Source organism: Dipodomys spectabilis, unplaced genomic scaffold (assembly GCF_019054845.1).
Source record: "Dipodomys spectabilis isolate Male_0828 unplaced genomic scaffold, ASM1905484v1 ptg000297l, whole genome shotgun sequence".
Classification (NCBI taxonomy): domain Eukaryota; kingdom Metazoa; phylum Chordata; class Mammalia; order Rodentia; family Heteromyidae; genus Dipodomys; species Dipodomys spectabilis.
In genome coordinates, this window is record NW_024870974.1 from 22,254,438 (window position 1) to 22,268,528 (window position 14,091).

The 14,091-nt window shown below is 38.8% G+C and overlaps 1 protein-coding gene across 2 annotated transcripts in view; it reads right to left on the minus strand.

Moving 5' to 3' along the window:
- Positions 1-14,091, minus strand: part of Naa15 (N-alpha-acetyltransferase 15, NatA auxiliary subunit) — a 63,758-nt gene that overhangs the window by 13,088 nt on the left and 36,579 nt on the right. For both annotated transcript variants that reach the window (XM_042701570.1, XM_042701569.1), the window contains exons 12-15: positions 11,088-11,240; positions 8,786-8,914; positions 7,219-7,432; positions 1,378-1,571 (exon numbers count right to left, since the gene is read on the minus strand). In XM_042701570.1, coding sequence (XP_042557504.1) covers positions 1,378-1,571; positions 7,219-7,432; positions 8,786-8,914; positions 11,088-11,240 — 690 coding nt within the window. The remainder of the gene's footprint in view (positions 1-1,377; positions 1,572-7,218; positions 7,433-8,785; positions 8,915-11,087; positions 11,241-14,091) is intronic.

The window sequence follows — 14,091 nt, forward strand, 5'->3', positions numbered from 1 at the left end:
GAAAAAGAAAAGAAATGGCACTTAAATGACCTATATTTGTAGAACTCTTTCCTTCCCATCCTTTAATAATTACAAAACTTCCTTATTAGTTATGCACCTATAATCCTAACTAGTATAATGTTTACTATACGATGGTGCTAGTGTTATACTTGTAGGCTGAATATTGAGACAAGACTATTCCTGCACACTGCACACCATACTTATCAAAGTGATTCTGCATTCAATTTTCTCATCATGAAAGCATTAACAATGTTTTCAATACTTCTATCTCCAGAGTAGTTGGAATTATAGTCATGTACCACCATTGCAAGTTGCTCTAGTAAAATACTAAAAAAATTTCTAACTTTTGTTTGCTTGCTATTATAATTCTTCCTTAAATAAGTGTTGTCAAGAAAGTGAGTTTTAATTTTTAGTTATTCATAAAACTAAAATTAAAGTCTAATATACTGCTTTGGCGTAATGAATTATACGATTATTTTCATACAGAGTAGGATATCAAAAGTACATACATATATCTAAAGACTTTAAGATACTAGGTTCAAATTGAGAAGACCAGTAAGAATACTGTCAACTCACATGGGTGATTAAGAGACACATGTTGTTCTTGGTTTACAATAAACTCAATTCAAATCAGATATAAAGACTTGCATGATACCAAATGTAAGATAAATGCTTTTAATGTGTACCATATCTCTAGTCTTGTAAAGATTTACCTTAATTCTGTTTTATAAATGAGAAAACTATCAAAAAGAGGTTAGACCAAAGTGTCCAAGCAAACATAGTGGAAGCTTTACAACTGATTTCCAAATCTAGACCAACGTAATCCAAAAGCCAAAACTGTTTCCATTATACTATACCAGGATCACCACCATTTCAGGTTGTATGATTGGAAGCAATATAATGAAAGAGTATTTAAAATGGAAGTAACACAGCTGGATGGTGGTGGCTCACACTTATAATCCAAGCTACTCAGAAAGCTGAGATCGGAAGTGGCGTTGTAGCTCAAGCAGTAGAGCGCTAGCCTTGAGCTGAAGAGCTGAGGAACAGCGCCCAGGTCCAGAGTTCAAGCCCCACGACCGACCAAAAGAAAAAAGAAAAAAAAAAAGAAAAAAGAAAGCTGAGATCTGAGAATTACAGTTCAAAGCCAGCCTGGGCAACAAAGTCTGTGAGACTCTTATCTCCAATTAACCACCAGAAAACCAGAAGTGGCATTGTGGCTCAAGGGCTAACAGCAATAGCCTTGAGCTGAAGAGCACAGGGACAGTGCCCAGGCCTAGCAGTCAAGCCCCATGAATCACCACCCCACACCAAAAAAAAAAAAGACAATTGTGGGATATGAAATGTCACTCAATCAGACTAAATATTGCTGTGAGATACCTTGGCCAGTTTCTCTGGAATAAGTTCTTCCTTTGGACCTCCAATCTCTTCATCATCATCATCTTTCTTCTTTTTCTGATTTCTCTGCTGCTTTTCTTTTTCTGCATTCTTTTTCTCTTCTTCTATTTGGGCTTTCTTTTGAGCTCGTCTTTGTTTGTTACGTAGTTTCTTTAGCTCCTTGTCAGACATATTTGCTATAGGCAAAAAGAGTTCATGAAATTATAAGCAAGTTAATGAGATTAATAATTATCAACTACTATTTCCTAATATTCTCAACAACAATAAGATATTCCACAGCATGCAAATAAACGTGCCTGTCACCACCTAGAATTCTAATGGTTCGTATCAGGTAGCAAACAAACTAAGCCTTTATGAATTACATATGTGCAAACAGCACAGCATCTAAGTTCCACAAGTAGTATTAAACTACCTGTAATTTTAGAGAAAAGCAAGGTGCTCCATGCAGTACTTCTGTGGTTCTGGACTGCACACTCTCTTAATTTGTACTTTTTAAATGTGTCCACTTTCATTCCTTTCTCTCTTATCACAGTCTCTACTGATATGCCTGCTTCTTTTTTATTAATTTTTAGTATAATGCTGAGGACTGAACTGAGGGCCTCAGAGGTATACCAGACACGTGGCTCTACCACTGAGCCAAGTCACTACTCCTTCATCTCTTTTAGATTGCATGCTCCTTAGTGGACAAAATCTGTATTACTGGGCTGGGAAGGTGGCTCAGTGGTAGAGCACTTGCCTTGCATGCTCAAGGCCCTGGGTTCAATTCCTCAGCACCACATAAGAAAAAAGCCGGAAGTGGCACTGTGACTCAGGTGGCAGAGTGCTAGCCTTGAGCTGAAGAGCTGAGGGACAGCGCCCAGGCCCAGAATTCAGGCCCCACGACCGGACCCCCCCCCCCCAAAAATCTGTATTACTCATCATCTCCATATTTTCAAGGCTAGCACAGCAAGCAAAGCATACAGGACATAAGCACACATTTGTTGACAGAACAAATAAATAACTCTACAATAAATTAAATTTTTATATAAAAACTATCCTTAGCGATATAAAGTTGGGAGTATCTCAAAAGAAAAACTGGACATCAATGACAAATGTTATAATAAAAGGAAAGTTGTAAACTGTTTAAATTACAAGTAACAAATTGGAAAACGACTTGCTCATTTGTCAGTATTGAAAAATGTCATTCCAAAATACCTCACCAACTGTAGTGCTTCGAAAAGATGTTCAGAAATTCTTATCCTGAAGGTAAAGACTATTCCCCTCCTCAAATGTGGACTACATTCTTAAGTGACTCACTTGCTATAAAATAGAAAGTATTTAAAAATGAAAGTACAAGCTGAACACTGGTAGCTTGTACCTATCATCCTAGCTACTCAGAAGGCTGAGATCTGAGGCTTGTTGTTCAAAGCCAGCCCAGGCAGAAGAGTCCATAAGACCCTTATCTCCAATAAACTACTCAGAAAAAGCCAAAGTGGCGCTGTGGCTCAGGTGGTAGAGCACTCCAGAGGCCTTGAGTTCATAAAGCCTAGTATTTGGCCAGACTAGGACTATAGATTTATCTGTGTTTTTTTTGTTGTTGTTGTTTTGGATTACTCAGAGGAGAAACTAGCTGCTATGCTAACAGGAGATCCAACCAAACTTTAGGAAAGACCCAAAGGACCAAGAACTGTGGGCTATAACAATAAGAGTACACCATCACAGAAGCAGCCCAAGTCAATTCTTTGAACACCTTTGTTGACAACTGTCCTCAAGTTCCTGAGTCATATGGCCAAAGGATTTAGAATTTCTGGCCCACACAAACAGTTGAGAAGTTTTGCTGTGTAAATGTGCTAAATTTTGAAGTAATTTGTTTTGTACTAGTTTGTCGAAAAATGGCTGATGACGGGGGAAAAAAACCCAAGGCACTGTCAGGAAAACATCTCAAGAAGGAAAACAAGAAGTTTGCCTTTAAAATCTTTTAAGACTCAGAACTTAAGGACTGGGGATATGGCTCAATGATAGAATGCTGGTTTAACAAACATGAAGCTCAGAGTAGTTAAAACCCTAGTACTATCAAATAGACACACACACACAGAGAACTCAGAAAGATGGCACATCTGAGGACCGGTCTGCTTTGAAGGAAGGATTTCTAAAATTTTAATGGTATGATTCAAAGATGGTCTCAATCAATAAATAAAACTTTTTATTTTTACTTTTGGTCTGTCAAGGGGCTTCAACTCTGGGCCTGGGTGCTGTCCCTCAGCACTTCAGCTCAAGGCAAGTGCTCTACCACTTGAGCCACAGTGCTACTTCCAGTTTTCTGGTAGTTTATTGGAGATAAGAGTCTCACAGATTTTCCTGCCTAGGATGGCTTTGAACTGTGATCCTCAGATCTCAGCCTCCTGGAAAGCTAGGATTACAGGTATGAGCCTCTGTCACCTGGCTGTAACAATAAAATTTTTTAAGAAATTTAAAGATGTTGCTCCCTTAGCAAAACCTCAATGTGCATTCTGATTCCAACAAAATTCACAAAAAGATATGATGTTCTTTTAGAGATAGTACAAAGGGCACAATTTTACTGGCAGAACACAGAGAAAGTATGCAGACAAATGCACTTCCAAGGAAAATGAAGAGATGATTCAGAAGGTAGAATAAAGAACTCAGACAGCAGAGCCAAGAGCTATAGAAAGTAACTCTAACATCTTCAGTGTACTCAAGTAACTTTTAATTTGTGCTCTACTGAACTGTGATATGAACCAGCAACCTTTGTGAACTTTTGTTACTTGATAAACATTTTATTCTGGGTGTATAATGGGAAATATAACTTGACTGTTTAGTTCATAGGAGTTCACATCAATGGCTATACTTGAGAAGCTGTACTCTAAAGGAAATAGGGCTCTATACTCAAGGTGTCCCACCAGCACCTATATTTGATTTATATCGTAACATTCTGATAACATTCTGGTTAGGTTAATAATGCTATATGGGATTAAACTTCTGATAAGTGTGGGAAGAGTGACTGTATTTTGTAAATACAGAACAATGCAAATAATTTGTAGCATGTAGTTAAAATGTCCATAAAAAAATTCTTCAGTTTTCCTTCCTTGTACTTGGGGACTTCTTTCCAACCAATTAAGATGTAAAAAAGTAAGAGGATATGATAAAAGTACAAAACATTAAAAAGTATTATGGCTTTGTTCATGTTCATTTGATGGCTAGTCATAATGAGGCAAGAAATTCTAGAAACCCTCTGGAAAGACTAGTAGCTTACTAAAGCTTACTACCATCAGCCATGTGAGTGAGCCACTTAGGACATGGACCCTTCAGTCCCAGTAAGCCATCAGGAGACTGCAGGCTCAGTTCAAATCAACACTACAACTTCGTAAGAGACTGGTGTGGTGGCACAGACCTGTAGTACCAGCACAGGGGAAGCAGAAGCTTCAGGAGAATCCAGAGTTCAAAGCCAGCCTAAGCTATGTAGCACAGCCTGTTTCAAAAAAAAAACACACAACTGAGGATGTATGTCAGTGGCAGAGTGCTTGTCTACCATGCCAAAGGCTCTGGGTTGGATCTCCAGCAAAATAAAACCAGTAATATAAAACACTCCATGGAAGAATCTAAGCTAGAACCACTTAGACGCTTCTTAATCCCGGACCCACCAAAACAGTTGTTTTAAGATGCCAGATTTGGGGATGATTTATTATCCAGCAATATATAATATTCATATATCACCAAGAAAAAATGTATGGGTTTTTTTTATGGTAAAGAATCCCTAAAAACACAAAATTACAAAGACAAAAAAATTGCATTTTAAAAGCAAGACCTTATTAATGTATGAGCACATAAATGTTGACTTAAAACAAAACACAACAAAATTTTATGGGGGATGGGTTTAGGGGGTAGGCCTCACTGTTCCCTGGACTAGGCTCAAATTCGTGACCCCAAGTAGCTGGGATTACAATACAAGTATGCACTTTAAAGGCTGGCAATGCTAACTTCTGAAGGATTTGTAAATTGCAACTCTGCCACGTTACATACAGTGCATACACACTTAATGTTTTCCAACAGGATGTGAATTAAGAACACAGTTCCAGAATCTACATCTCTATGCCAGAATAAAACTAATCTCATCTCAATACTAAACTTGTAGACTTTGTTTTTTCTGAGTATTTCCTAAACAATATAACAACTGTCTATATAGCATTTATATCACTGTAGTAGATTTAAGTCAGCTAGAAGAGGTTCCTGGAACCCATCCTGAGGACACTAAGAGACAACTAGTAGAAAAAAAACAAGTACCACAGGGTTGAAAAGGGTTAAATTTGTACTGTCTTTAACAGCTCAAGACAGTAAAAGACATAGTAAAATTTTAAATCTACTGTGACTCCAAAGTCTTTAGCTTTTTGATTATGCTACAATACACAAAGGGTCAGCAAACTTCTGCAAGAGTACATTTAGCTTTTTAAGCCAGAGATGGGTCTCTGCTGCAACTGAACAGCCTTAGCACAAAGACAGCATAAATAATATAAACATGGGTTTTGTTTTATTCCAATAAAATTTCATTTGCCAAATCAAGACTGCTGGTTGGATTTGACTCAATGGACAGTGTTCCATGTGTGGTCCTTCTTTCCTTACCTCCTCTCCTTTTCTTTAAAAGGGAGGGGCCAGAGTTTCCTGGGAATCAAACTCAGGGCCTTGAATATACTAAGAAAGAACCACTGAGCTACATCTTTAATCTTCAGTTTTTGGATTGAGATAGTATCTTATATTATGTTCTTCAGTTAGCTTGAATTTACTCTGTGATCAAGCTAGCCTCAAATTCTGTCTTTCCAGGTTCTACCTCCCGGGTACATGCACCATCTGGCAGTGACTGTATTCTGTTAACTGACACTATTTTTGTTTTGTTTTTCTTTTAGTACTGATGACTGAACTCAAGTTTTGTGCTTGCTAGGTTGGAGCTGTACTGAATCATTCTTCTAGCCCTTCTATCACTGGTTATTTTCCAGGTAGGGGAATGCAGCCTAGGCCCAGGCCTAGCCACTGGCTGAGACGGAATCTGTTGCAAACCTTTTTTGTTTTTTGGTGGGGCAGGCATACCCAGGGGTTTCTGCCCAAGCTGCTACAATCACAGGCTTAGCTACCTCACTTGGCAACTTCCACTATCTTAAAATGATACTTGTCAGTTCAATACAGTAGTTGCCACAAGTCACAAAATACTTATACACACAATTACTTTATATCCTCCTGTATGAGAAACCACTTTCTGAGATATGTCTAGGGAAGGCTTCCCTAAAATGCTGATCCTGCTATAAAACAGCATTTTTCTAATTTAATCCCAAGATGATTTTTCATATTAAAAATTAACCTATTTTACTAAATTAATCATAAGTTACTATTTTAAAAAAGAGTAACTAGTTTCACTAACAGTCAATAGACTAATTGCGTAATTACAATACGAAGTACTATAATTAGCTGTGTAAATTTTGTGTTTAATGCAAAAATTTATGAAATACCTACTTTTACTTAAGAGGAATAACTAGTTCCAAATGAAATCTATGGGGTGGGGATGTAGCACACTGGCAGAGCACTTGACTGACATTCTGAAGGATATGAGTTTAATCCCCAGCACCACAGAAAACAAATAAACCAAATCCTTAATTGAATTTGAAAGTATAAAATATTTTTCTTCTGTTGGTCAGAAAAATTCACACAACATTCATCATTTCCTACCTCTACATAATATCTTCCCATAAAGATGAAAAACAAGAAACTCAGAGGGGGGGAACCCTCAAAACAGTATCTACATATACACACCAGAGTCAACAAGAAATCTGAATCTTATACCTGTGTCAGCCTCATGTTCTTTATTCTCATCTGTAAGAGGGTTGTCGTGAAGCTTCAAATAGATCTCTATAGCAATTCTTGCTGCCTTGAAGTAAAATGGATGCTGTCGAAGTACATCTTCTAGTTTTAATAAGTCCACATATGATCTAAGGGTAATCTTCCTCATACAGTATGTATGAAAGTCAAACTGGTCATCAGTGATTTCTATAAAATGCTAACAAAATTACCTTCTTATTATTACAATGAACTATAGCAATGTGTAAGAAAACTATAAAACTGAAAAGCTTGAAAATAATTGTACCATTGGCATGATAAATTTGTAAAAACACAAAACACTTTAAAATTAAAATTACAATTATTCCATACACTTTGCATATCAAATAAGCAAAACAGTTGGCGATTATATAGCACATTATATGACATACAGACACTGAATTGCTGAAAATACAGAAAAATATTTAAAAAACATTTGTCTGTAAGTATATATCCATCCTACTTAAGAAAGTTATTCTGACAAACCAACCATAATTGGTCAAAATCTAAAATAGAGAACTACAGTACACACGATGTGAGGTTTTGTTATTTAGAAAAATTTATGAAGGATTAAAATATGTAGATTTTTGACTTTTTGAATCTATAAAGGAAATCAAGAAAATTTTATCAGAAAATGAACAGGATACAAAAACATTATAAAAAGGTTTGAAAGTTAGGCTCTTTAGGGTTAAACCACACAACCCCATAGTAAACAGTATTCTAGGATCATTTAATGAAATCTTACATAGTATGGAACAGGCAGCTGCAATTCCAAAAAAGATTAAAAATCACTAAAAACATAGCCACAGGATTTTAATAAAGGCTAAAAAACTCCTAAAAGAAAGAATTAACATTGGAAGTGCCTGAAAATATAGTATATCCACTGAAAAAATTGAGAAGTATAATAATGAGTTTAAAAATCACCTAATCTAGGTGACTGTGGCTTATGCCTGTAATCCTAGCTTCTTTTTTTTTTTTGGTTGGTCGTGGGGCTTGAAAACTCTGGACTTGAGCACTGTCCCTGTGGTCTTCAGCTCAAGGCGAGCTCTACCACTGGAGCCTGGAGCCACAGCGCCACTTCCGTTTTCTAGTGGTTTATTGAAGATAAGAGTCTCACAGACTTTCCTGCTGGGGCTGGCTTTGAACCATGATTCTCAGATCTCAGCCTCCTGAGAGCCACCAGCGCCCAGCTTCCTAGCTTCTTAAGAGGCTAAGGTCTGAGGATTACAATTCAAAGCCAGCCAGTCAGTAAATCCAATTAACCAGGCCAAAGCCAGAAGTGGGGATGTGGCTCAAATGGTAAAGCATCAGCCTCAAGCAAAAAAAGTGAGGGACCATGCCCAGACACTGAACTGAGCTCAAGTCCCAGGACCAGCACAAAAAAACAATAAACCTCTACCACTACCAAGACAGACAAGACAGACAGACAGAGACACAACCACCTAGTGTGAAAATAAAAAGGGGGGGAGAATTATTTTCCCCACTTAATTTCTAATAGAATAAAACAAGAAATTCATATGTATAAGGTACTTACTCTCTCAATTTCATGACATTTTTTAAGTGCTTCACCAAATTTATTCATTGCTTTATAAGCTTGGGCACATTCTGTCTGGAACCACATGCACTGCATCTCATTCAAATTCTCTACTGCCGATGCTCCTTCCTACGTGAAAATCATATTCAAGACCAGTTCTCACAAAATATATCATTCCACCACAGGAGCAAAGAAGGAAAAGATAGATAGATGGTCAACTAAATTCTTTCAAAAAATGTTTAAAACTAACTATATGGAAAAGGAGGAATTGATTATATGTATGAAACTGAAATTCTCCTATACACCACTGAAAAGTAATACTTCCAAATAGACATTTAAGCCAGGCACTGGTGGCTCACGTCTGTAATCCTAGCTACTCAAGGAGGCTGAGATCTGAGAATCCTGGTTCAAAGCCAGCCCAAGCAGGAAAAGTCCATAGTTGTTTTCTTTTCTTTTCTTTTCTTTTTTTTGGGGGGGAGGGGGGGGGGGGATTGGGTTCAGTCATGGGGCTTGAATTCTGAGCCTGAGAGCTGTATCTGAGCTCTTCACCTCAAGGCGAACACTCTACCACTTGAACCACAGCACCACTTCCGGTTTTCTGGTGGTTAATTGGAGGTAAGAGTCTCATGAACTTTCCTGCCCAGGCTGACTTTGAACCACAATCCTCAGATCTCAGCATCCTTAGTAGGTATGATTACAGGCATAAGCCACCTCCATGAGACTTATTTCCAATTAACCACCAGAAAACTGAAGGGCTGATTGTGGCTCAAAGTGTCCTAGAGCACTAGCCTTGAGCAAAAGAGAGCTCAGAGGCAGCTCTTAGGCCCAGAGTTCAATCAAGGACCATAACTGGGGACGGGAGAAGAGAAAAAAAGAGGAATAATTAGGCAATCAGGACTAACATAAAAAAAAAAAAAAAAATCTAGGGCTGGGAAGATGGCTCAGTGGTAGAGCACTTGCCTTGCATGCCTGAGGCCCTGGGTTCGATTCCTCAGCACCACATAAGCAAAAAGAAAAAAGCCGGAAGTGGCGCTGTGGCTCAAGTGGTAGAGCACTAGCCTTGAGCTGAAGAGCTGAGGGACAGTGCCCAGGCCTAGAGTTCAGGCCCCACGACTGGACCCAAAAAAAAAAGAAAAGAAAAAAGAAAAAAGCCAGAAGTGGCACTGTGGCTCAAGTGGTAGAGCGCTAGCCTTGAGTGAAGAGCTGAGGGACAGCGCGCAGGCCCAGAGTTCAGGCCCCACGACTAGACCCCCTCCCAAAAAAAATCTAGGGGCTGGGAAGGTGGCTCAGTGGTAGAGTGCTTGCCTTGCATGCATGAGGCCCTGGGTTCAATTCCTCAGCACCACATAAGCAGAAAAAGCCTGAAGTGGTACTGTGGCTCAAGTGGTAGAGCACCAGCTTTGAGCTGAAGAGCTGAGGGACAGCACCCAGGCCCAGACTTCAGGCCCCAAGACCGGACCCCCCCTCCAAAAAAAAAAAACAACTAGCACATAGAAACACATTCCAGGGGCTGGGAAGTTGGCTCAGTGATAAGAGTGCTTGCCTCACATGCATGAGACCCTGGGTTTGATTCCTCAGCACCACATAAGCAGAAAAAAAAGCCAGAAGTGGCACTGTGACTCAAGTGGTAGAATGCTAGCCATGACCTGAAGAACTGAGAGACAGCACCCAGGCCCAGAGCTCAGCCCCCACAACTGACAAAAAACAGAAACCACCACATTCTATTTGCTACTAGTTCCCATAACTCCTATAATACAAGAGCATAGTGGCTCATGAATGTAATGCCACTCCTTGGAAAACAAAGATCAAAAGGATTGTGGTTTGAGGATATCTCCAGCAAAAATTAACAATACTGCCATCTCACTCTAAACTCTGGGGTTGGTGGTAGTTACCTGTCATCCTAGCTACATAAGAAGCCACAGGTAAGAAAGGAGATCTGACGCTAGTTACAAAAAAACCTTACCTGAACAATAGCTAAGATAAAGAAGAGCTAATGCTAGTTAGACAAACATGTAGAAACCTTACCTAAAAAACAGCTAATGCAAAAAAGGGCTGGGTATGGCTCATGTGGTAGAGCACTTGCATAGCAAGTATGGAGCCCTCAGTGCAAACCACAGCACCAAAGGAAAAAAAACTGCACAACTAGGTAGAAAAAAAATTTATACTAAAAATGACTTTAATGTTTTTCTAATATTAAATATATTTTCTAACATTAAAATATTAAAAGCTTTGAAAACAGAATAAGGTAAAGCACAAATTGGTTCACATCCTGATTATTCGTAAGAACAATGGCAGTACAAACCCTTGTAAACTTTGAGCACATTTCTTCAGCTTCTTTAATCAGATTGGCTTTTAGCATATATTTTGCACACTTGGAGTTAATAAATCGGTCTGCTGTATCCAGGGCCTGGGCTTCATCCATCCACCTTGCAGCTTCCTTAATATTCCCAGCATGCTTACAAGGTACAAATACAAAATAAACCAGTAAGTACACTAATTTTACTGTGTCAGCAATTTTTTCCGGGTTGATAAATTATTAAAATAACCAAATAAAAGATACCTTTGACTTGTAACATGCAAATTAATATAGAAAAGCAAAAAGTCATTCCTCTGTAAAGTTTTATACCTTCTGGCAATCTAGAAGGTAGCATAACAATAAAGATTTGTATTAGTAGAAATATCTACTGTTATATTCCTATCATAAATAATACTACCTGGCACAAAGGAAATACTAGAAAAAAAAAAGACCAAAGGAAAAAAGAATCTTTAAGTCAAGAATAACCTAATTAATAACCTAATTAAGTCAAGAATGAGTGCCAGTGGCTCATGCTTATAATCCTACTCAAGAGGCTAAATTCCAGGGTATCATGGTTTGAAACCAACCCAGACAAAAAAGCCAAGCAAGCATGAGGCCCTTAGTTCAAGCCACTACCAGCAAAACCAAATAGGTGATTGGCCAGTGTCTCACACTTATCATCCTAACTACTCAGGTTCAAAGCCAGCCCATGCAGTAAAGTCCATTAGACTCATGCAGGAAAGTCCATTAGACTCTTATCTTCCCATTATCTCCCCTACCCCAACCCAAAAGAGCCACAGTGGAGGAGTTGTAAGTCATTTACTAGAGCACTAGCCTTGAAGTAAAAAAAAAAGTTAAGGGACAGTACCCAGGCCCTGAGTTCAAGCCCCAGGTCTGGCACTCACAAAACACCAAATGAAAAACCTTCAATATGAAGGTCACAAAAGGGAAATTGATACTCTAAGGTAATCAAGAAAGCATTACTACTGGACATTCCCAGTGATCCCCATTTTTAACTCATCTAACTGTTTGGCCTGGCCATGCCCCAAAACTAAAGGGTAAAAATTGGCTTTAAAAAGTGCTGGGGGGCAGAACTGGACACCAGTGGCTTATGCCTATAATCCTAGCTACTCAGGAGGCTGAGATGTGAGGATCGCAGTTCAAATCCAGCCCAGGCAGGAAAGTCAGTGAGACTCTTAATACCATAAGTGGCGCTGTGGCTCAAGTGGTAGAGCACTGCCTTGACAGTACCCAGACCCAGAGTTCAAGTCCCACAACTGAAAAAAAAAAAAGGGGTGGGGGGAGACCTGGGGGATCATGCATCAGTGGTTCACACCTGTAATCCTAGCTACTCAAGAGGCTGAGATCTCAGGATTGCAGTTTGAAGTCAGCCTATGCAGAAAAGTGCTGTTGACACTCTTTTGTCTCCAATTAACCACCCCAAAACCAGAAGTGATGCTATGGCTCAAAACGGTAGAATACTAGCCTTGAGCACAAAGAGGCTCAGCAACAGCACCCAAGCCTTGAGTTCAAGCCCCACAACGAAACCAAAAATACAGTGCTGAGGGGTGAGCACGTGTAGTTCAAACCTGTTTATTCAAACTACTCAAGAGGCTGAGGTCTGAGGATCATGGTTTGACACAGCCCAGACATTAAAGTCCAGGAGATTCATGTCCATGAAGTACTCAGAAAAATCAGGAAGTAGACCTATGGTTCAAGTGGTAGAACACTAGCTAGCCCCCAAACCCTGAGTTCAAGCCCAAAGACTGGCACAGGCATGTGCATGCATACATACACACACAAGAGCTGGGGCAAGTTAAAGAGTTATAGAAGCATATTATTTGCATATATATCACAATGTAGCCCTTGTATAAGTATTTAAGCTAATAATTTTTTTAAGATTTAAAAATACAACAAACAAAAATGTAAAATAAATAAAAAGTGGTGCCTGTGTTAAAGTCTAACAATTCCAGAGGTTGAGGTAGGAGGAATGTGAGTTCCATGCTAGCCAAATACAAAGAAAAGCTGTCTCAAAGCTAAACAAAAGCAACACTTGTAGAATACTTACTTGCCAATAAAACCTAGGTTCAATCTTAACATAATCAAACAGACAGGTGCTTTCAAAATGTTAATGACATTATTGCCTGGTTAAATTATTAATTTCTAACCACTCCCTCAAAGATTTGATTAATTACTTGCAAGAAGAGAATGGTCAAATTAAAGGAAATGATAGGACACGTGAATGGTCGTACATTCCTATAATTCTAGCTACTTGGGAAAATTGACTTCTAAGGTAAATTTCAAGTAAAATCAATACCTCTCTTAAAAAGTAATCTAAAAACCAAAAAGGACCAGGACTATGGCTCAAGTGGTAGATTATCAGCCTAGCAAGAATGGGAACCTAAGCTCAAACCTCAATACCTCCAAAGAACACAGAGTAAAGCTAAGCTAGGAGGGCAGGCTACATGCCTGGGAATTAAGGAGTCCAAAAAGATCATAATACATAGTATTCAGAAGAAAATCATCACTGTTTTTACTTTATCAAAAGTATCAGGTACACTTGCAGTAAATAAAATTCCTTTGGCTAGGGACCAGTGGCTCAGGCCTATAATCCTAGCTACTCAGGAGGCTGAGATCTGAGGATCACAGTTCAAAACCAGCCCAAGTCAGGAAAGTCCGTAAGACTCTTATTTCCAATAAACACCAGATAAACCAGAAGCCAGAAGTGTGCTGTGGCTCAAGTGGTAGAGCACTCGCCTTGAGCTGATGAGCTGAAGGACAGCACCCAGGCTCAGAGTTCAAGCCCTACAACCAACAAAAAATAAATAAATAAAATTACTTTTAGATTAGCTATATCTTTATTTACTCAAGCAAGGAATCAGTAGATATGTCTGACTACACACACACACACACACACACACACATATGTATATATATATGATTAGTGTCATGTGTGTAAGTCTTACACATACATATATGGTTAACCATGACAATTCTAAAATCATCACAC